This window comes from Schistocerca gregaria, chromosome 1 (assembly GCF_023897955.1).
Source record: "Schistocerca gregaria isolate iqSchGreg1 chromosome 1, iqSchGreg1.2, whole genome shotgun sequence".
Classification (NCBI taxonomy): Eukaryota; Metazoa; Arthropoda; class Insecta; order Orthoptera; family Acrididae; genus Schistocerca; species Schistocerca gregaria.
The window spans coordinates 644,729,980-644,754,628 of record NC_064920.1 but is presented as its reverse complement, the minus strand read 5'-3'; the positions used below and the strand labels follow the sequence as shown (position 1 = coordinate 644,754,628).

At 38.0% G+C, this 24,649-nt stretch overlaps 1 protein-coding gene across 1 annotated transcript in view; it reads right to left on the bottom strand.

Annotated features, from left to right (window-relative positions):
* Positions 1–24,649, bottom strand: part of LOC126360830 (dentin sialophosphoprotein-like) — an 89,964-nt gene that overhangs the window by 64,610 nt on the left and 705 nt on the right. Inside the window, exons 2-3 of the mRNA XM_050007742.1 lie at positions 24,527–24,589; positions 13,901–14,063 (exon numbers count right to left, since the gene is read on the bottom strand). Coding sequence (XP_049863699.1) covers positions 13,901–14,063; positions 24,527–24,589 — 226 coding nt within the window. The remainder of the gene's footprint in view (positions 1–13,900; positions 14,064–24,526; positions 24,590–24,649) is intronic.

Sequence of the window (24,649 nt, the reverse complement as noted above, 5' to 3'; positions counted from 1 at the left end):
CCTAGGGATATGCAGGGAACATTTCAAAAAACTTAACATCATGACAGTTCCTTGTTTGTAAATCTATTATTGCTTATTACATGTAAAAGAAAACATAGCTCAATATCCCCTTAGGTCATCTGTCCACACCCATAATACAAGACGAAACCATACAATTGATCTGCCATACTCTAGATTGTCCAAGATACATGATAGTTATAAATATGTAGGCCTCGAACTGTTTAATATGCTCCCTAAAATTGTACAAACAGTACCTAAAAATAAATTTAAGACAACATTGGGTCAATGGCTCAAAGGTAAAGCATTTTACTTAGTTGAATATAAAGATTGTAATATGGCAGATTTGCTGTTTTAACATAGAGAAAGGTACCTCTGCCTGTAGTAGGACATAAATTTGGAAAAACAATATCTAACATATAGGCATAATAGACCTATTTCGAGTGCTCTATATTTGTATCAATATATTAGGATAATGACATAGTGTTATCAACATGTATATGATAATGACATAATGTCATCAACATGAATACTCCCTGCTTAATATAAATTTGTATAATGTTTCCTTTTTGTTGTAAAAATAACAATATATAAAATTCCAAATGTGTGCTGTTGTACTACACTAACATTCATATGATTTATATATACATTGTGATGAGAATATAACCATCTTTATACTGTAATTGTATAAGAAAATACTGAACGGCTAATGAAGATTCTTATTCTTTTAGAACTTCCTTGACTGTTTGATGAGCACGCACTGCTCAAATTTCCTCTCTCCATCCAGACATGATAATGAGAACATCTAAGTGGTGAAGTCGAGTGTATTATTGGAATGTGTACTAGTAGTGTTTGCCATCAAGCAATTTTGGGTGATGTATGTGTCTAAAAGTTCAATGAACTACTGATGTCCTGCAATTTTGAAAAGACTGTCTTGATAAATGGACTGATTTTTGATCTGGTTTGAACTTTGGCCTCCTTGTGTGTAATATATTCCAATGAAAGCTTTTACTGTTGAATCTGACAGATGCACATAAAACAAGAATGTTGCAGTTTGGTTTCTGTTACGTCACTGCTGATGACATTTTTGCATCTCAAATTTGCCATAAAATATAGAATCCGTCATGTAATGAGTAGTATATTCCAATAAGAGCTGTACTTTGTTAAGTCAAGAGCGGGTTGCTTGGTTCTTACAGCAAGCATCTGGTGATGTGTGTTCTCAATCTCCGGAAGTGTCAAGAATGGTACTGACTCATAAGACCAAAGATGAGGAGTACCCACGCGCATAAAGTCTGCTTGCGTCTGTGTATGTGCGGATGGGTGTGTGTGTGTGTGTGTGTGTGTGTGTGCGCGCGCGCGCGCGAGTATATACCAGTCCTGTTTCCCCCCCTAAGGTAAGTCTTTCCGCTCCCGGGACTGGAATGACTCCTTACCCTCTCCCTTAAAACCCACATCCTTTCATATTTCCTTTTCCTTCCCTCTTTCCTGACGAAGCAGCCGCCGGCTGCGAAAGCTCGAAATTCTGTGTGTGTGTTTTATTCATTGTGCCTATCTACCGGCGCTTTCCCGCTTGGTAAGTCTTGGAATCTTTGTTTTTAATATATTTTTCCCATGTGGAAATTTCTTTCTATTTTATTTACATCATCAATATCCTAATATATTGATACAAATATAGAGCACTCAAAATAGGTCTATTATGCCTATATGTTAGATATTGTTTTTCCAAATTTAGGTCCTACTACAGGCAGAGGATATGTATTATGAAATAAAAGAAATTATTCAGATATGAAGGGTGATGAAAATTTAATAGTCATGGGTGACTGGAATTCGGTAGAAGGAAAAGTAGTAGGTGAATATGGATTGGGGGTAAGAAATGAAAGAGGAAGCCGCCTGGTAGAATTTTGCACAGAGCACAACTTAATCATAGCTAACACTTGGTTTAAGAACCATAAAAGAAGGTTGTATACATGGAAGAAGCCTGGAGATACTAAAAGGTATCAGATAGATTATATAATGGTAAGACAGAGATTTAGGAAACAGGTTTTAAATTGTAAGACATTTCCAGGGGCAGATGTGGACTGTGACCACAATCTATTGGTTATGAACTGTAGATTAAAACTGAAGAAACTGCAAAAGGGTGGGAATTTAAGGAGATTGGACCTGGATTAACTGAAAGAACAAGAGGTTGTACAGAGATTCAGGGAGAGCATGAGGGAACAATTGACAGGAACGGGGGAAAGAAATACAGTAGAAGAAGAATGGGTAGCTCTGAGGGATGAAGTAGTGAAAGCAGCAGAGGATCAAGTAGGTAAAAAGACGAGGGCTAGTAGAAATCCTTGGGTAACAGAAGAAATATTGAATTTAATTGATGAACGGAGAAAATATAAAAATGCAGTAAATGAAGCAGGCAAAAAGGAATACAAACGTCTCAAAAATGAGATCGACAGGAAGTGCAAAATGGCTAAGCAGGGATGGCTAGAGGACAAATGTAAGGATGTAGAGGCTTATCTCACTAGGGGTAAGATAGATACTGCATACAGAAAAGTTAAAGAGACCTTTGGAGATAAGAGAACCACTTGTATGAACATCAAGAGCTCAGATGGAAACCCAGTTCTAAGCAAAGAAGGGAAAGCAGAATGGTGGAAAGAGTATATAGAGGGTCTATACAAGGGCGATGTACTTGAGGACAATATTATGGAAACGGAAGAGGATGTAGATGAAGATGAAATGGGAATTACGATATTGCGCGAAAAGTTTGACCGAGCACTGAAAGACCTGAGTTGAAACCAGGCCCCCGGAGTAGACAACATTCCATTGGAACTACTGACGTCCTTGGGAGAGCTAGTCCTGACAAAACTCTACCATCTGGTGAGCAAGATGTATGAAACAGGCGAAATACCCTCAGACTTCAACAAGAATATAATAATTCCAATCCCAAAGAAAGCAGGTGTTGACAGATGTGAAAATTACCGAACAATCAGTTTAATAAGCCACAGCTGCAAAATACTAACACGAATTCTTTACAGACGAATGGAAAAACTAGTAGAAGCCGACCTTGGGGAAGATCAGTTTGAATTCCGTAGAAATACTGGAACGCGTGAGGCAATACTGACCTTACGACTTATCTTAGAAGAAAGATTAAGGAAAGGCAAACCTACGTTTCTAGCATTTGTAGACTTAGAGAAAGCTTTTGACAATGTTGACTGGAATACTCTCTTTCAAATTCTGAAGGTGGCAGGGGTAAAATACAGGGAGCGAAAGGCTATTTACAATTTGTACAGAAACCAGATGGCAGTTATAAGAGTCGAGGGACAAGAAAGTTAAGCAGTGGTTGGGAAGGGAGTGGGACAGGGTTGTAGCCTCTCCCCGATGTTATTCGATCTGTATATTGAGCAAGCAGTAAAGGAAAAAAAGAAAAATTTGGAGTAGGTATTAAAATCCATGGAAAAGAAATAAAAACTTTGAGGTTCGCCGATGACATTGTATTTCTGTCAGAGACAGCAAAGGACTTGGAAGACCAGTTGAATGGAATGGACAGTGTCTTGAAAGGAGGATAAAGATGAACATCAACAAAAGCAAAACGAGGATAATGGAATGTAGTCGAATTAAGTCGGGTGATGCTGAGGGAATTAGATTACAAAATGAGACAAAGTAGTAAAGGAGTTTTGCTATTTGGGGAGCAAAATAACTGATGATGGTCGCAGTAGAGAGGACATAAAATGTAGAATGGCAATGGCAAGGAAAGCGTTTCTGAAGAAGAGAAATTTGTTAACATCGAGTATAGATTTAAGTGTCAGGAAGTCATTTCTGAAAGTATTTGTATGGAGTGTAGCCATGTATGGAAGTGAAACATGGACGATAAATAGTTTGGACAAGAAGAGAATAGAAGCTTTCAAAATGTGGTGCTACAGAAGAATGCTGAAGATTAGATGGGTAGATCACATAACTAATGAGGAGGTACTGAATAGGATTGGGGAGAAGAGAAGTTTGTGGCACAACTTGACGAAAACAAGGGATCGATTGGTAAGACATGTTCTGAGGCATCAAGGGATCACCAATTTAGTATTGGAGGGCAGCGTGGAGGGTAAAAATCGTAGAGGGAGAGCAAGAGATGAATACACTAAGCAGATTCAAAAGAGAGTGGCATGGAGAGCTGCATCAAACCAGTCTCAGGACTGAAGACCGCAACAACAACAACAGGCAGAGGTACCTTTCTCTATGTTAAAACAGCAAATCTGCCATATTACAATCTTTATATTCATCAACTAAGTAAAATGCTTTACCTTTGAGCCATTGACCCAATGTTGTCTTAAATTTATTTTTAGGTGCTGTTTGTACAATTTTAGGGAGCATATTAAACAGTTCTAGGCCTACATATTTATAACTATTATGTATCTTGGACAATCTAGAGTAGGGCAGATCAATTGTATGGTTTTGTCTTGTATTATGGGTGTGGACAGATGATCTAAGGGGATATTGAGCTATGTTTTCTTTTACATGTAATAAGCAATAATAAATGTACAAACAAGGAACTGTCATGATGTTAAGTTTTTTGAAATGTTCCCTGCACATCCCTATATTTCTCTCTATTATATATAGAGGGAAACATTCCATGTGGGAAAAATATATCTAAAAACAAAGTTGATGTGACTTACCAAACAAAAGCGATGGCAGGTCGATAGATACACAAACATACACACAAAATTCAAGCTTTCGCAACCAATGGTTGCTTCTTCAGGAAAGAGGGAAGGAGAGGGAAAGAAGAAAGGATGTGGGTTTTAAGGGAGAGGGTAAGGAGTCATTCCAATCCCGGGAGCGGAAAGACTTACCTTAATGGGAAAAAAGGACAGGTATACACTTGCACACACACACACACACACACATATCCATCTGCACACACATAGACACAAGCAGACATTTGCAAAGGCAAAGAGTTTCAGCAGAGATGGGTGGCAGTACCTCCATTATGACAGCTGTCACCCATTCCACATCAAACGGTCCCGTCCCTACAGCCTAAGTCTTCGTGGCAAACGAATCTGCTCCAGTCAGGAATCACTGAACCATTACACCAACAACCTGAAAACAGCTTTCGCATCCCGCAACCACCCTCCCGACCTGGTACAGAAGCAAATAACCAGAGCCCCTTCCTCATCCCCTCAAACCCAGAACCTCCCACAGAAGAACCACAATGTGCCCCACTTGTGACAGGATACTTTCCGGGACTGGATCGGACTCTGAATGTGGCTCTCCAGCAGGGATACGACTTCCTCAAATTCTGCCCTGAAATGAGATCCATCCTTCACGAAATCCTCCCCACTCCACCAAGAGTGTGCATGAAATACTCAGTAGTCTCTACATTGAAATATCTATAGGCAATTGGAAAGGAGTTTGTCTATCGGACACTGGTAGCCGTTAAGTGGTGTGTCTGGTAAATTAAGAGATAGATTAAAGAACACTGAACAGTATACTGAATTTCCAATTTTTGGTGTTAAAAGAAAAGGAGCCACTGGTAAACCTTGTAAATTATCAGTAGGCAAGCATTTCACTTACTGTCAGTGACATTGTACTTGATCAAGGATGTCTGGTAATAGCGGACCTGAATGAACACATGTTGTTAGGGATGGATTGGATACTGAAAGTTAATGGTAGTCTCCATCTAATGTAGTATCTGCTTCAACACCTTTATACTTCAGTACTACATTTCTTATTTACACCGTTTACACTTAGTTTCTAGCCATGTGTTTAAATCAATTCTTGGTATATGAAGTGCTTCACTGATTTGAAAATAGTATCTTATCTCATCTATACTGACAGGAACTAACAACAATATGAGTTTTGAAGAGAAGTATAGCCAATTGGATAATACAAATGCATTTGTCTACTTAATACTCTAGTTGATCAGCAGGAACTATGGTATAATCTGGTCACTTGTGTAACATTTGGTATTATTTCACATCTTTGCGATTTTATGATTATTCAACATCATGTGAATCTGAATTACTTAGTACATATATGACTGAATGTTCAGCATGATTATTATGGAGACTTTTAGTGACAATCGACATAACTTACATTGCATGCACTTAGCTATTTGAAGTTTATATATGACACAGATTCTATGGATTTCAATGATTTACTTATTATTATTACTTTATCTTGGCTATAATCAATCTCATTGGTCTGTATTATATGTGCTGTTGTCTTTGAAAGCTTTTGATTAATATGATTTATGTGTATTTTGCTTGTTGTTGCCCGAGGGTGACAAATAACCATTAGTATTAAAATGTGGTGTTAAATAATTAGACAGTGACTGAACATAGCCTACAAAATCATTTTTGCGATGTATTATTACAGTATGAACACAAATAATTTTACTTATCTGGAAGCTTTCCCATATCTGATGAGTTAACCAGTGCCTGGCAGTTTGGATTTTTCAGGTCGGTCCAATTGTCGCAAACATAGGCCTTGGACATCTTCAGTTTGGTTTGACGTATCTCATGCCAAATTCTAGTTTCATGTAATTTTGCTTACTATATCGATTTGATCTATTTTTCCATTGTGATGTGATGATTTGGGACTTCTTGTCTGTTTCGTCAGTCATAATTATATTCCCTTCATTTTAGCCCAATATTTAGAAGAGCTTTGTCTCTCTGCAATAGTCAAACCTCTTCGGGCAGGTATTGCAATACCACAAACCTTTTTGGGATCCTGTGTCCTCTTCCAGTATCATCCACACTATCCCAAAGAGGGCATGCATTTAATATCAGAAATTTACACCACTGTTGCTTCGACTTTGTCTTTTCTGGCTATCTGAATTCGAATACACCGTGGGACACCTGCCCACATGTCCAATGGATAGCCTCATTAGAACAGCAGGACAACATATATCCCAACTTTTGGCACTTAGAACATCTCATTGGAGGAGGAAAGTAAGACCTAACATCACATCCATAAACTATGACCTTCACCTTCTCAAGCAAAATGTTGATGTCAAAGGCTAGGATAAAAGCTCCAGTGTCCACTCTTTTATCCTTGGGTTCCTTCTGGATGCAGCAAACAAAATGGGCTCCATGCTGCGCCAGATTAGTACGCAGCGCTTCATCAATGGGAAGTGTCATGTCCCAATGGAAAGTAACATCTTGAATTTTATTGAGCTTGTTATGAGGAGAAATAGTGACTGGTATCTCATATAACTTGAAACAGGTTTGAAGTGCCCATGATTTGTGCCGTGTCATGTTTTGATCAGGAAAGATCGATTTCTCATCTTCTCTATTGCCGCAACCTCACCAAACCAATCTTCAATATTTTCAACGAAAAGTATTGGCTTCATTGAAGCAAAAGAGCCACCATCAGTGCAGAAACAAACCAAGAATGAAGCAAACTGTCCACTTCCATTTATCTTTGCCTGACTTTCGTATTGAGGGACGGTCAATTACGGAAATGCTGTAGGATTGTAAACTTCTGCATTAAAATCACTATTCCTTTACTGATGAGACGACTGTGTTGTAATGGCCACCGACAAGTCTGCTCTGTTTCACTGCTGGTCAACTGCCCCAATGCCACTCACTCCAATGTGAGGCTCTCTCTGTGGGTGTCACACCACCAAGGCAAAGGTCTCCTGGCACAGTAGCCTCGCCTGGAGTACCTCTACGCCAAAGTGAACAGGCACCCACTCCTTGGTTGACACAGTGAGGTCACAGCTCAGACATCAGTAGTGTGATCCCGGCATTGTCAGGGGACTACTACCTAGAGGGTACATGACAACCTCACCGCGGAAGGCTGGCCACCACACTCGATTTCTGGTGCAGAAGTAGATCCACTTGATTGGTAGGTGCGAAAGATAACAGCACACAGTAAAGAGGTAGTGCACAACAGCAAGACATCCTTCCCCAAATGGCACGCACTTTGTTAAAATTTGGAAAGTGGAGGTCAAACCCAAAATGGGGTAAAAAAGTATTAAAAATAAAAAAAGGGAAAGGAGCAAAAACCTTCAAAAGACCTAATACAGTCACAAGATCAAGGTAAAAAACTTGACCCAATGAAAGACTCTTTTTAGTCCTTATGACAGACTAGGAAGGGCTTTGATCCATTCTAGCCCGACACTGCAGGAGGTGAGGGTGGGGGAGATTATAAAGGTTTTTCACCATCCTTCCAATCTACATGGTCAAACCAAGATCCCCAATTCCTTGTGACACAGGTGGATGCTGAAGCATGCCCGGAGCTTACAGTGATAGGAGACTGGCGACACTTATCAGTTTCCAGCTCAGGAACTCTGGGATTGCCAAGCCTGTACCAGCAAACAAATGTGGAGTCCCTGTGGGAAACTGCAACCTGTACTCTCAGTTGCTCTCAGGATGGCCTCTGGACAATTCCTCCCAGGTTACACAACTAGTGCACACTTGGATGATTTTTCTCACATGGCAATATTTCTCTAAAAGGGGTCACCAAGCATCTAATATTGGAATTTCCGCAAGGAGGCAATGCCTCAAATCTCTTTGTTAGAAGTGCAGGGCTAGTCTTCCAGCCATTAGCTACATACAACCTTCCTTGTGAAAAAGATTCAGATGATGGCCCAATGCATGACCAGGGTTCTCCATGGACTACAGTGGCAGAAAGACTAGCTGGGAACATCCGCTTCATAATGGGAGATGACTTTGCCACTCCAATGCAACCGACATAGCTTCCAGCTGTTGGCTTGTCACTCACATGGAGAAGAAAAACTGAATTAACAATAATTTTAAGCTTTTAGTTTTACAAAATTATATTGGAATTTGAGAAGATATTTGTTAGGGATTTTTTAGAATGCATATAAATTACATTACTTGTAATGACAAATGGTAAAAGTGACAAACATATTTGAAGGTTGTAGAAAAGTAAATTGTGCTATTACTGTACAACAAAATTCTATTATAATGTGGGGAGTCTGATTATTTATTTTTATGTGACAGTTTACAAGACCTCAGAATTAAAGGCACTGAAATGGGACTGCAATAGATTTCATAGTTCACATTTTTTTCTATTTTACAATAATGGCAAAGTAGTTCATTACAACTACATGGCTGAGACAAAGACAAAGATGCTGAAGCATTATTTTTTGTCTATGAAATTCTTAAAAGTTCATCAGTAGTTAACTGGGGGACCAAACTGCTGCCTTTATGAAAGTAGTATCCAGAACTATTTCTCAGCACAGCAGGACCTGCCTTGCAGCAGAGTGATGTGGACTGGCAATATATTTTGTGACAGTTAACCATGCCATCATAATCTAAGAATTCATAAAAACTGGGCCTTTAGTCACAGCCATCCAAATCTTCTACTGCTTGTTATTACACATATCTCTGGTTCTGCTATACCAAATTTACATTCCTTCCTTTGGTGTATATGCCTAACTTAACTTTTTGTCTTTTAAATGCATTCACCACTTCATTCTGATGCTTATTTGAATCCATCTTCACTCGATTTCTTCTCTCATCTTTTCTCCTACCATCACACCCATCTCACTCCTTACCTATTTACAGCTTGAATTTGTTGCTACTATTCATGCACACCAAGTAGGCAATCAGTATGGTGGTTGATTGGAGTAGTTAAATAGATTGAAATCAAATGACTTTGGTCAGTTTTGATTGCTTTCTGATTGTTGACAACATTAACTAGCAGAACACACTGTCTTTAAGGCATCTGCAACTATAAAACCAGGAGCAATACACACAGTTAGTGATACTGAAATGTTATGTGTAATTGAGTTAGGGATCATTTTATTATTGTTGTGTACATAGTTCTGCGCAGTCAGCGTGTACACAACTTTCCCAATAGAGCGCACCCCGCTAAGCACAACAGCGCAGACGCAGCGCTCGTCCGTCTCTGCACTACGAGATGGCGCTGTCTTAGAGATGGACCAAATTCTGCTTCCGCCAATCAGCGTATTAATATGTAGCGCAGCCAATGAGATTGCTGCTAATGTAGAACCTTTTCTCGTCGCGGATCACACTCGCGCAGTGATACCTGAACGCTCGAGGTATTATAACGAGTGTACAGATCTCCAATTAGTCAGTTCGCATTAGTCTGTATCAGTTTGCATTAGTCTATAGTCAAGTCTCAGTCTGCGACGAATAAGATTATCATATTCCTGCACATAGCCATGAAGAGAAATGTATAGACACTTTGTCAAGTATCAGAGATATGTGAGAATAAGATTAATGTACCAAAACCAAAAAAACTGCAGATTGTCAATTGTAAATAGCATCCAGAATCAAGTTAAGTAAGGTTTATGATTTTTATTATTTTAATAAATGTGTGTGAAAATGAATCAAGTTCTGTTTGAAGTTGGTCACCGTCAGTCTGCTACTCTAAGCGTGCAAGTGGCATTTCTATCGTCTGACCTAACAGCAGAAGATAAACATGCCACGATAAGACCACGAGACATATTGCTGACACTTGCCTACTTCGTTAGAGCGACAAGTCAACTAATCTGATGGTGTGTGTACCGAAGGTCTTATAGTACGCACACCACAGTTATGTACTGAAATTTTAGACTCATTAAATTCTTTGTCATCTGCTAGCTACAGCTGATAGCTATCAGAAAGCATTCAGTACCAGTCAACATATTTCATCTTTAGCCACTTCATAGAGGGCCTTCTTGGAGTATGCAAAAGATACACTCCCTGGTTAATGCTTTGCCCACTGCCCGTCATGAACTTTTAAGCAACTTGGATGTTGCTGATTGCATTTCATGCATGTTCAGTATTTTCATATATTCTCTTTTGAGTTAGGATTTTAATTTATTATTGTCTTTTGACTTTCTATGACAACTGTCGGACTTTTCATTGTCATTTTTTCATTTGATTTTTGATGGTGGTGCTTGTGAGGAACATATTGCTTAGTTAGCAACGTGACTGTGGAAATGTAATGGAAAGAAAAAAAAAAATACTGAAGACATACACTGAAAATTATTCTGTCAATTTATGGTGATTTCATGATGTTCTCTACTAGCTTAGGCTCAAATCATAGAAATGTAATATGTATGCGACTGTATACATTTGGTCTCTCTTGCTGGTTTTGCAAGAGGAATTTGTAAAAACCTAAATCTGCTAGACACAGCATAAATCTGCTAGACTTCACACAGCCATTGGACTGAAAAAGATAGTGTAGTGGTTCAAAACGTTATTTTTCATACAACTATAAGAATCCAAATACATTTTTAATTCACAGGTGATTTAATTCCATACAGATATCAGGAGAAGTGCAGCATAAATAATCTCTCTCATGAATGAACTCTAGATTTCCAAGTCTAAATCTTTGAGACGTAAAAGTGCAGATGAGCTGTTGCTTCACTGACTGAAACACTTGGCAAGTGTAATTCTATACCAAATAGAACTTTTTTTCTGTAATATGTATTTTTTTATTTAACAGCAGTAGCAACTTTTTTCTCTAAACTGATAAACAAACTGAATAAGGACAATAAAGTCACTGGGATTTTTCTAGACTTGAACAAGGTGTTTGATTCTCTGACTCATCCAGTGCTTTTATGCAATTTAGAAACCTAAAGTATAAGATGTGTGAATGAATTTGCATACAATAATTCCATTGTTTTCTTTTTTATGAATTGTTGTGTACATAGTTCCACGTAGTCAGCGGGTACACAACTTTCCCAATAGAGCGTGCCCCGCTAAGCACAACAGCGCAGACGCAGCGCTCGTCCATCTCCGCACTACGAGATATCGCTGTCTCAGAGATGGACCAAATTCTGCTTCCGCCAATCCGCGTATTAATATGTAGCGCACTTAGCTTTTCACTCTTATTAACTCTTGCATTTGTTTTAGCAGTAATCTCTGTCTTGCATATTACCCTGTATTCCAGCTTTAAGCTCTCAGGTTTCCAAATCTGAACTGTACCCCATTTCCTAAACCTCTCCAGTCCTTTTCCTTCACCCCTCTTACTACTCCTTCAACCCATCTGCCAGAACAAGGAGCTTACATATGTAAACCCTTTTTTTATTAATATATATATATATATATATATATATATATATATATATATATATATATATATATATATATATATATATATCTGTGTGTGTGTGTGTGTGTGTGTGTGTGTGTTTGTTTTCTCCTGCTGCTGCTTGGTGAGTAAATTTTTATTCATCCAATCACATAATATTGTCAAATATTAATGATTTTTATTGTCGAATTCTTATCTCTTTGATAGGATACAATGGACTAAAGTTACAATAAAGAAGGGAAGATCTTAACATTAACATCAAAGTGTAATATTCTCAATTACGTAGTCCAACAGTGAAGTATTTTTGAGCCTCTTTTTTTTTGTCTCTTACTGAACTAACACAGCCATGAAACTTGAAGTTAGTGGAATTTGCTTATGATACATAATTAATTAACTGGAGCTGTACCAAACAGCCATCAGTTCAAAACAGTAAAGAGACCTTTGGTGTAATCACAAAACTGAATAAACTGAAACTAAATACGGATAAGAGCGTTGTGATGGAAGTCTTGTTAAATTATAATCAGTCTTAAGTGGACAAATGGTAAGCATTAAATCAATGTCCAAAGTTGAAACATCTGATAAACATAAATTCCTACGCACTTTGATGGATGAACATCTTGACTGGAAAAGAGGAACTGTAAAAAGAGGAACTGTAACAAGAGGAACTGTAACAACATATACATACTGACACACAAAGTAAATATAATAAGTTGTCCTCTCGTAAAATAAATCATCTACAGGTTAATCTCCTCACATTTGCAACATGGGATTGAAGCCTACACAGATAGGATATTCTGGCTTCAGAAGAGAGCAGTTAGAATTATTACTAAAATAAATAAGCATAAGGGACTGTTTCATCAAGTATTATTTACTGACTGTGTACTCCCTGTATGTTCTCAAGACAATTATATTAGTAGCAGTATTATCTAATGGACTAAACTTTGTACATATTCATTGTATGTATGGCATGGTGTCACTGTTGTAGACACGCAAAAATTTACAATGTCCAATAATGTAAAGCTATTACAGGAAATATCTGATATACAAAGATGCTGAAAACGTTCTAAGGAAAATGTGTAAAAGTTTTCTGCATGTCATTTTTGGCACAGATATGTTCACGGAAGATATGCAACAATTCGTAACCATGTTCCTTGTAGAACTGTACTGAAGAAGTTAACAATGTATTGTTCTTTATGTCCTGTTGGACTTTTTATTTAAATCAAATATGCACACTGTGAAGCCTACCATTTCCACATAATACAGTATAAAATCTGGAAAAATGCAAAAAGCTTGGATTTGATAAGTTTGAAAATTCTGGAAGTGTTTTTCAATAACAGCAGGACCTCATCAATCAACAGAAGTCATAAACACACACAATATCATTATATTTCACATTAGTAAAAACATAACAATTTTAATGGTCATCTCTACAATAAAATGGTTACCAGAAATTTCATTCTGGTGCAGTTATGCTCATAAAGCTGCAGCAAACAACAGTAAATTGCAAATTTGATGGTGTAGTTTCAGGGAAGTCAAGATATTCAGAGCACAGACATTTGGAACGCAGAACATAAGAGCGTACGGTATAAACCACGCACCACTATCAAAACAATCAATACATACGTAAGTTCTGTCTTACATACGAACTGGACCAGGGCGTTCCAATTTACCAGTTTTGATATCTCTATATTGACCTTTCTTTCTGGGAGACATTGGATAACAGCCAACATAAGATAAAGGACCAATACATAAACCAAATATATGAATGTTATAAAGATAAATAGCAGTCCTCTCTTAAATAATAATGTTTATATATTCCAGACAAATGTGTGACATTATACCCAACTTCACAAACATATATCAAGAGTTACACCTACAATTGATTTCATAATTAATATTGTATATTTACCCTTAACAGCTTTAATCTTTTTGATTTTGCATTGAGTGTTGCAGCTCTATTTTCTATTCTGTCTAGTGACCTCATAATCCTGTCATTTCTGTCTCGTCTTTTCCTGTCTTCTTCTAGAAAGCTTTCATACTGCAACTTTAAGTGGCTCAATCTTTCTTCTTCTCTGTCAAACAGAAGTAGCAATGTTAGAGCTCTTAGACATCTCACAAACAAAATGTAGTTAAATAAAGAAAATCCAATTAAAAATGGGGCACACAAAAACTCTTATGGATTATAAGACCATTTTTTGTTATTGTTGTTATTATTTGGGACAAGGGGTACAGGATATCATCGTCAGTGGCCACAGTAAATTAATATATGCTTATATTACATTTATGAAAAGAGAAACAGAAATGAATTTACAAAATGCAAGAATTAAAGAGCAAAAACAGCAACACATAGTTCTGAAAGACATATATATGGCCACTGCTAGAAACTGCTAATAAATACTTCTTTATTGCAACTGGCTTCAATTCCCCAATCATTCTCAGGCATCTTGAAGTCATTTAAAACAAGTTATGAGGAAATGTTAAACCTATGGTGTCAAATACATAAAATCCATCCTCAGTCGCCATTATCAAGTAGTAAAATACATTATACTGTTAATAATAAAATGTATCAAATTTCTTGGCAACAGCAACTAAAGATGGATTTTATGCCATAGGTTTAATATTGTTTGGGAAGCTGTTTTAGATAACTTTAAGATAATTGAGGATGGTCCAAGAACTGAAACTGGCTGTAATAAAGAAGTATTTGCTAGTAATTCTTGGCAGAGGGACTACGATGTTTCCCCCGTATTTGCAAACTGAAGTGCCACCTTCACAAAACACATTCTTATGGGTTGCGTTTGGTTTGTCAAAACCAATTGGTTAACAAGTAATGCGTTTCAGCAATCTAGAAAGTAGGAAGACAAACTAGTGTTTGACATTCAATGTATTATCACCTAAAACTGGGGGCATGCCACCTGGCAAATTATGGCTTGCCTTCTTAGTAGCAAATCGTTACACCCCTCCAAAGTGTGTTGCAATGATAGTTGATATGATATTAGCATCACTTCCTGGTGGGTCCTCTTCATTATTGAAAGAATCCAGACTGAGGAGCCTAGTGTCTTATTTGGGACACCTCTGTGACTGGAAGGTGTTATGCTACAACTAAATTGTCTGTTTCACTGTTTGTAGCTTTTTATCTCTCTCACAGTCACCACAGATGGTCCTACACTTCAGCATTGAGGTCATCATTTGTAAAAAGTAGTTTTCAGTTTTTCCGGTGTCAGTATTGTGCATACATCCTTGGCTATTGCATTTGACAGTTCATTGCACCCAATTCTCATTCACCTTGGTGCTCTACACAAAGTGGGAGAAGAGGTGATCCAGTGGTTGGACTGCGTTAGTTTTTCTGGTGGGAACACATACTGAATATTTTAAAGTATATACACAGAGTTTTACAGAGGAAGTGTTTTCTAGCTGAAGTACTGATTCAGATGGCACACTGGTTAAGGTACTGGACACTCACTCAGGAAAAGGGGTTTCAAATTCGGATCTGGCAACAAAGATTTAGGCTTTCTAGAGTATCCCTAAATCATTCTCAAGATGAAAGTCCAAAAGGTTCCTTAAATATTGACACATCTGACTTCCTAATCAACTCTGAGCAACCTGAGCTTGCATTTCACTTCTAATGACTTCAGCATTGATCTTCCTTTCTTTTTGTGGCTAAAATATGTCTCACCTGTTGTAGTGCACATATGTACTTTGACATTACAGACTGCATTTGTTCACTACGCATACTCCAGAGGCACTAATATGGCCAAGCAAAGAACAGCCAACACTGTTCCTGTGATTATATACATCTGTGTAAAATGATAAATATGTTATAAATGAAATCTGAAATACTGTTCCTCTTTTACTGCACATACTCTAAATTAATTATGAGCCACTTCAACATACAGGATGGCAGATGGTATTGTCCCACATCTAGCACTGGAATCTGGTCTACACCAAGTGTTGCAAGGCCTTGTTTCATGCAGATTCCAAATGGCTTAGTAGGACATGGGATATTAATGAAAACTGTATGTATATTTGGTTGGGCAATGAGATGAAATGCTTTCTGAGGCTATTATGCCTTGAAGTATTATAGGTCTTCTAAAGGAAAAAAAGAAAATACACCTGCAAGGTGTTATGTATTAAGGCCTGTTATGTTGCTATGTTGTCAAGTGTAAATTCCTAAGCGACCAAACTGCTTACGTCGTCAGTCCCTAGACTTACACACTACTTAAACTAACCTATGCTAAGAACAAACCGAGCGACCACTCCTCCCGGCTATGTTGCTATTTCAGCTTGTTATTAATGTTGCAACGATACTTCCTGAACTCACATTGGAAGCAATTACAGAGCTATCTGGATTGAAAAGATATGAGATGATGGTTCAGCATTTGTTTCAAGATCTATTCTACACAGCATGTCAGGGAAATATTATGGTAATTACTAGGGTATGTACATACGTTCCTTCCTAGGTTTAGAAATGTAAATTAATTGGGACCATTCCATGAAACAGGGAATTACCTTGTTTCCTGGTTCAGCTGAACAGGGTGACTGTGAGGTGTCACATTATGTAATGAACTTTATTGCAGCCAGGTGATGTGAAAAGAGCCACAAACTAATCTGAACCCAAACTTGTTAAGCATTTTGTGGCCACTTGTTGACTAACTTCCTGTTGGCTTCTGTCTCAGGTTCTTTGGCTGACATTCATCTGATGATTTTTTTGACCTTTTAGAAGCACAAGTTGCTGACATTGTCAATGTTTCACCCTCCATAGCTGGTGGTGGAGTGGAGCCGAGCTTGCAGCTGCAGACTATATGTATCTGGCACACCAACATCCAAGGGCTTCTCTGCAGTCATTTCCGGTGCGGTTCTCTTGCTACTTGCAATGGTCATTTGCTGCAGCATGAGAAGCCAAGATTCATTTACCTTGTTGAAGCTGTTCTTGAGTTCATATATTTCTATAGTTGCTCTGGACAAGTGGCTGTGATAGTTTTTCTCTCCAGCCAGAACTTTCAAGTCGGCAAATTTTACTATGTGGTCAGACTCACACAGCACATGCTCTGCCACAGCCAATTTCTTCATCTGCCCCAACCTGCAATGTTGCTTATGTTCTGTGATCAGTGTTGATTGATCGTCCAGTCATTCCAACAAAAAGTTTTCCGCATATGCTTGGTATGCGATACATTCCCAACATTTCAAGTGGGTCCCTTTTCCCCTTTGCTGATCTAAGCCACTCTTTGAGCTTCTTTGTCAGTTTGAAAATAGTCTTTATGCTGATTTTGTCTATCACTCTGGAAATGTATGGCAGAAAGACCATATCCGACATTTCTTTTTATGATTTGTCACTTCACTGAGTGTTTGGCTCTGTTACACTTCTAATATAACTTGTGGAGTACCCATTGCTCCCCAAAACACTTTCTAGGTGTTGCATCTCGAATCTGAGGTGCTTACTCGTCTTGCTCGCATTACAAGTGTATTAATTATGCCTCTTTTCTGGCTTGGGCAGTGGTTTGATGGTTAGTACAGGTATTGGTCCACGTGTGTCTGTTTTCGATACAGGCTGTGTCCCAGGTTTTCACCATCCCTTGTGACTAGCACATCTGAATCCAGTTCTCAATGGAAAAGCGATGTCTGCAACGTTCTTAACTGCTGAAACTAATGCAACTGCCTTTCTTGGCTACAGTTTGTGTAGTTAAGAAGGCAGGAACACAGAGGGCAGTGGTGAGTGCTTTAGAGAAATATCCACCATTTTGTTCCCAGTCTCTCTTGTGGTTCATGAGACCATCATCCTGCAGTACATCACCTACTGGGTACTTCCAACCCACACAGAAATCCTTGTAGCAGTCTCCCATACCATTGAGACTTTGCGGAACAGTTTATGGAATCCGGGAACTCATGCTATGATATCTTGTTACTCTCCTTAATAATTCAGGAATACAAATGTTAAGAAACTGTTGGAGATCTCACTACCAGAAAGCCAGTGGGATCTCTAACAGTCCCTTAACATTTGTGACTCTCCAGAACTACATAATTACTCACGACTGAAGAACAGCACTTCTCACTCCACCAGTGGACTGGTAGGTGGCCTGAACATATTGGAATGAATGCATTAACAATTTGGTGGACAATAATCATAATGTGGTCTGCCCATTTTTGGGTGTGTCATAACGTTTACACATAGCAATTTGCTGTACAGCATGAAGTTAGCCTATTTTAGCATGCATTTCAATAGTTTCCTTTCAGGAACTATCCATTGTTGAATTTGGTTGGTTGGCTTAATGATTAAAGGGACCAATCTCTGAGGTCATCAAGCCTTCTACCTGTAATAGGCAAGTCAACAAAACTACACACCCAAGGAAAGAAAACCCAAAGGTCTACCGAAGGTCAACAATGCCCAGAGAAACAAACAACGAATAAGGAAAGGGGGTAAAGAAAGAAAGGCGAGTGAGGTGCCCCATCCAGGGAACAGCCGACATCCTATCCAACAATACTCAAAAAAGACTGGTCACACATAGAAGGTGAGAGAAGCATAGGAAAACAGAGTAAGAACACCAAGTCAAACACAGACAGCCACTGCCCATTTTGGACAGAGGACCGGCATGGCATCCTGCTAACCCCTCAGTGGGCTGAGAAGGCTTAGGTGGCTTTCCTTAGAGAGAGTGAGTGGTAAGAACCCCCTTCACAAACATGCTGTAGGACAGAGTCAGTTCTTGGGGCATCCTCCACTAACACCAGGAACAGTAAGTCAGAAATTTTGAGAGTCCACTGCAGGGCAGCTAGGGTAGGACAGTCCAGAAAAATGTGGGCCACTGTCAAACAGGCACCACAACAACAGTGAGACAGATCCTCACAATGGAGGAAATGATCATGAGTCACCCAAGTATGGCCAATGCAGAGCCAGCAAAGGAAGATCGAGTCTTGGTGAGAGGACTGCAAGGAAGACATCCACAAATTTGTAGTCTCCTTTATTGCCCCTACTTTGTTCAGTGGAGATGGACTATGCTACTGTGTATTCCAAATCCTTAGAACTTAACAGCATAATACCAATTGGTGATCCTATTATGGAATACTGATCTCAAGAAGTGGCTTGCAGCACTCAATCTGGCCAGCCTGTTAGAGAGTTCATTCCCCGGAATTCCAATGTGATCTGGTTTCCACACAAAGACCACCAAGTGTCCACTTTGTTCAAGGACAAAAAGGGAATCTTGGATAATCAGTACCATGAGATGGTGAGCGTAACACTGGTCAAGATCTTGTGAACTGCTCAAAGAGTCACTAAGAAGAGGGAGGATTCAACTGTGCAGAAACCGATGTGTGCTCAAGAGCATGAGAGATGGCTACAATCTCGTCAGCGAAAACTATGCAGCTATTCGGCAACAAGTGGAGTTCATTAAATTCTGCATGAACATAAACAAAGCGAGCATGACCAGCAACCATCAAGCCATCAGTACAGGCTACTTCTGAATCCTGAAACGCTCCAAGAGGAGGGCCTCAGAATGAGCTGAGTCTTTCGGTATATGTGATAGGTCAAGACAGAGCTGTAGATGGGGGATGCATCACTGACATTAATGTGAGGGCTGAGAAAAAATGTGGTAGAGGGGAAAGATGGAGTTGAGAAACAAGGGGCCAGATGCTGATAGCAGTTATAACCACAGACTTGGTTCACAGTAGCAGGAGGTTCATTCAAGCATAAGCAATCAAGAATTGTTCGTACAGAACGTGTAATGGTGGAACCCAGAATAGAGCAGTCTGCAACCCAGCTGGTGTTACTAAGGCATTGAAGAGCATAGAAGTGTGATGAACATGTTCATTTTAATTTACAAAGAGTGGAGCAGGAGGAGTAGGAGCTAGAATGGGACGGAGTGGATACGGGAAAGGGAGTGCAGCCTGGAAGAGAAAAAAGGCTGCAATAGGTCAGGGACCCGTGCACACCACACATTTACCCACAAAAGAACTGCAGCCCCCTGAGGTGCATTGTTGAATATGATAAATGTATCAAGATCAAAAATTGGTCATGGAGTACAAACGGAAAACTACTTCTACTGAACAGTGTGAGTGAAAGTAGGAGAGCACACAGAAAGATTTACTAGTGGAGAATGGTTCCTTGTCAGTGCTGAACGTCAGGTTCTGGTCTACATTTCTGAAGAGATGAAGCTCTTAACAGCTCAACACCTGGTGTATGTGGTAATGCACATTATGTGCTGACAAAAAGAATTAAGATCAGCAGCACAGTACAATGAGAGAAAGCCTATTTTCCAGAGATATTTTGGACATGAGGGGAAGGGTAGGGGTAGAAAAGAGAGCATATTGTCACTCAACTCAGCACACGCACTACTACTTTTATTATAACATGATACTGAGTGGGAGTTGTGGTATTAATTTTCCCTTCCTCTGAGGTTGCACTTTCTTAGCACAAGAACATCAGTACCTTTGAAATGTGTTTCCAGAGGACATTGTGACACAGTCACCCCTCAAAAATCGTCAACTTATTTTTGTTACACTGGAGTATGATGAGAACATCAGTAATGACATTTTTTGTCTTCCTCATTTTCCCTTTTCTGTTTGATGAGCAGCAGAGTTTCTGATAGTAGCAAGGTAAGGGACCCTTTTTGGCACCAGTTTAAATTTTTATCAATATGTAAACCCAAAAAATTGTAGCATTCTACCCTATTTACTGACTCCTGTTTATGTGCTACATCAATAAGACTATTTGTTGTACAGAACTTAGTATAGTGTGCTTTCTAAACATTTAGGGATCATCAGAAATCCACTTAATTAAGTCTCTGAAAAAAACATTAACAATCTCTTCTGTGGCTTTATCTCTAATAGAGGTTATTATAATACTAGTATAATCTGAAGAACGTGCCAATTCTGCTTGTTGAACATTAACAGAAGGCCAATCACATACACAGGGTGCAACAGGTATAAGCGCACATATGTCTACTGCTGATTGAGCATGGTGTACTGAACAACATTACATTAGTATTTACTTAATTTTCAGACTAATAATTACAGTTATTAGAAGTCATATATTTTTAGGTTGGGTAGTACCTCCAAGTACATTATGCTTATTTTCGACTGTGCAGCAGGTCAGATGTTGAAGTGTAGATGTGTGGATACAAAATGGTTAGTCAATTCTGACTGGTTTAGTTCACTTAGTGGTGCAGAAAACATCAGGTCATCAAGGTTATGATGTTTCTGTGAGAAGACTGTTCAAACCCACAGAAAAAACATCCAGCACACTGGTGTGTGAACATATTAAGCTACCACATACAAAAATATCTGCACTTCCCTGTACAGGAATAGGAATGGATACAAAATTGAATCCTGTGGACTCCTCTTGTGATTTCTCCCCAGTCCCTAAAACTTTCTAGCCTCGAATTAGTCAGCAAAATTTTTTTGCATTCTGTTGCTAGGTATGAATCAAATTAATTGTGTGTAAAGCCATCAGTCCCACAAAACTTGAGTTTTTATAAGAGTGTAAGATTATCTGTGCAATCAAACATCTTGGAAAGTTAAAAAGTACCAACTGGCGATAATTCATTATTGGAAGCTTGTAATATTTGGTGAATGAATGTATAAATAGCATTCTCAGTCGAGAAACCCTTCTGGAAACCTAACTGTCAAACGCTAAATAAATTGTCTGTACTTAAATGTGAGACTACTGATGAGAACTTTACTTTTTCTAATATTTTAGAAAGAGATGTCAGTGAGGAAACTGGGTAATAAAATATTAAATATTTTTTTAGTATGCAAATAATGTTGAAGCTTTAATTATTCTGGCCATTACATAAATTTCGTTTTTCTTCGTTCAAGAGACTTTGTTTCCCTTAGTTTTCTGAATAACTTTTTAGGAAAGAAACTTTCAAATATTGACAAAAATTTACCATGGAATAAATTAAATTTAACATTAGAATCTCTTTCTACAAGTACCTCATTCTATACCATTTCTTAACTTATGGTACTCTTAAAATATTGTATCCTATTCTCATTTATGAATCAGAGTCTCTCAATTGGATTTCTCCCTAGCATGAAACAGTACAAAAGTGAAGGTAGAGTGGAGTTTTATTTACCAGCAACAACAATGTCATTAAAGATGGAGCCTAATTTCAGACATCGTGGAGAAAAGAATTGGCCAGAACATTTTTGTACAAACTGTCCAGGTATTTGGGTTAACTAATTTACAGAGATCAAGTAAAACCAAAACCTGGATGGCTTGACAGACATAAGAGCAACCCTGCTTCCAAATGCAGGTTCAGTGCCTTAACCACTGTGCCACCTTGCTTGGAATTAAACAATAAACTGTACTTCCAAAAGTTACTGAAATCCAAAATAGAAGCACTAAGCAAAACACTTTTACCTATATCACAGGAGAGTGCAAGAAGATTCATAGTAAATGATTATGCAACACAAATTCAAATACATATAAGTAGGCCTACATATTATGTTCTCTTATTGCAAATGTTCAAGATTATGCTAAAGCATGTAATGAAAATACAATTTAACACCAGACAGCAAGGAAGAAGCTTTGTTAAATTGCTACAATGTCTGCCATAAGGATTACATTCCTGTTCTTAACCTACATAAATGACTTCCAGCAACATTGAAGAATTTTGAAATTATGTTATGTTATGTTTACTGAGTTGTTACAAGCTTCACCCTACTGGACGCGGACCAGGTGACAGCTGTACAGTCCTGTAAATGTTATGCAACAAAAAATTGTCTTAACATAAAGTCTGCAATTTCAAATGAATAAAAAGTTTTCCTTCTGGTAACATGAATTGATAGTAATGGTCAAACACTATGCTTAAAATTCCTTTGTGCCTAACTAGAAAACAAGGTGAAATGGAGTAAACACAAATAATTAAAATGCCCAGTTCAGCATATTTTCCATCTGGAGGTATTTTTAATTGTTTTAATGTTTGGCAAGGGCACTGCTTGTTTTGTATATTTCCAATCTCTATGCTCCTGCGAAACTACAAAATGTGACCGAAAAGTATCTGCTGAGAAAAAGTGAACAATACGAATATTGTTTCAAGCAACTAACCACATAGGGCATGTGTTGCAGAGTTCTATTCAAACATTTTTGAATTCTTACTCACTAAACAGCACATTTATTAATTAATGGCATTTGTTCTCAATAATAAAAGCAAGTTTCAGATGAACTACAATTTACAGAAACGCACAATAAAACACAAAAATAATCCTCAAGTTTCAGATGAATTACAGTTTAAAGTAACACAAAAATAATTTCTAAGAAGTCCTTCCCCACTTGTCTGGAGGTTTGATTGGGTTTACTTATTCTGGCGTATAGATCTTTAACAAAATCCCGGCCAACACTGGACACAAAAATTAAAAATCTCAGCAAATTCCGATGAAAATTAAAAAACCTATTGCATTATGTACTTCTAAATATGTTCTGACTATTTAAAATCAATAAATAAAAATTCCTGCTAGCAGCATCACAAATAACAATGTTCACTGCAAATAGCTGTCCATTCCTGCAGATGAATGTCAATGCTCAATGCAAACAGCCACCTGTTCATACAGCAATCACAGAAGTTATATCCTCTGAAAATCATCACTGTAATCAGTTAACAGTAAGCAAGCAGAAGTAGTAGATAAGGAGCATCTATAGCTTGAATGTGTAAGCAGATTTTTTTTTAAGAAACAGAGTTACTGCTAATTTTATTATGTTCATTTATAGCCCACATAGACATATATAGTACACCAGTTTAATGATACGTTAGAATTTATCTAGTGTAAACATTAGTTTCTGTCAACTACTTCTCTCTGTTACTGTGTACCTTCCCTTGGCTTGCTCCACACCCATGGTGGTTGTTCTTCAGGATGGGAGCTATACAACGCGATGAGTGACTAAATGACTGAATAAAACTGATAAGCAAAGTAACGTTTTATTACAGGTTTAAAAGAGACTGCACGTTTTTATCACGCAGTTTTAGTAGTAGGAAAATGTTTCTGATGTAAGAAATTCTATGTAGGTTGTTTTACAAGAATAAGTTTTCAGCTGACAAGCTCAATTATTCTTGTAGTGGGAAAAATGCTAGCTCTAGTGGAAGCAAGTCACAAAGAAAATAACCACTATGCATGAAATAAATATGTACAATTCTGTGCAGTGACAGTAGTAATGGTGATGGAATAATTAATGTGAGTAATACGACAGAAAACATTCCTTTTAGAGAGAGAGAGAGAGAGAGAGAGAGAGAGAGAGAGAGAGAGAGAGAGGGAGAGAGAGAGAGAGAGAGAATATTTCCGTGAAAAATCAAGTTTAAGACGTACCGCATATCAAAATTCTAAATCAGGTTTCAAGTTGTAATTGTCTGTGAACCATAACTCTTTGTTAAATTTCTTTCAATGGGGCGCGAGAGAGTCTAGAAGTCTACATAAATGTCAGTTCGTGAATACATAACTTAGGCGACTCACTGTCAAACATTAAAAAGATCTAACAACAAAACCGTAAAATAAGAATAAAGTAACGTCACTGCATTGGATATTTAAATCGTTAAGGTATCAATATAATGATACTCACTCTTCCTTGCACTCTTTCATCATAACTGAGAATTTTTCTTCCAACTTCAATCTTTCTTCTTCACTGAAAATTGATATGTAAGAATATTATTGGTTTGTGTTATTAATTGATGTTAAATTATGG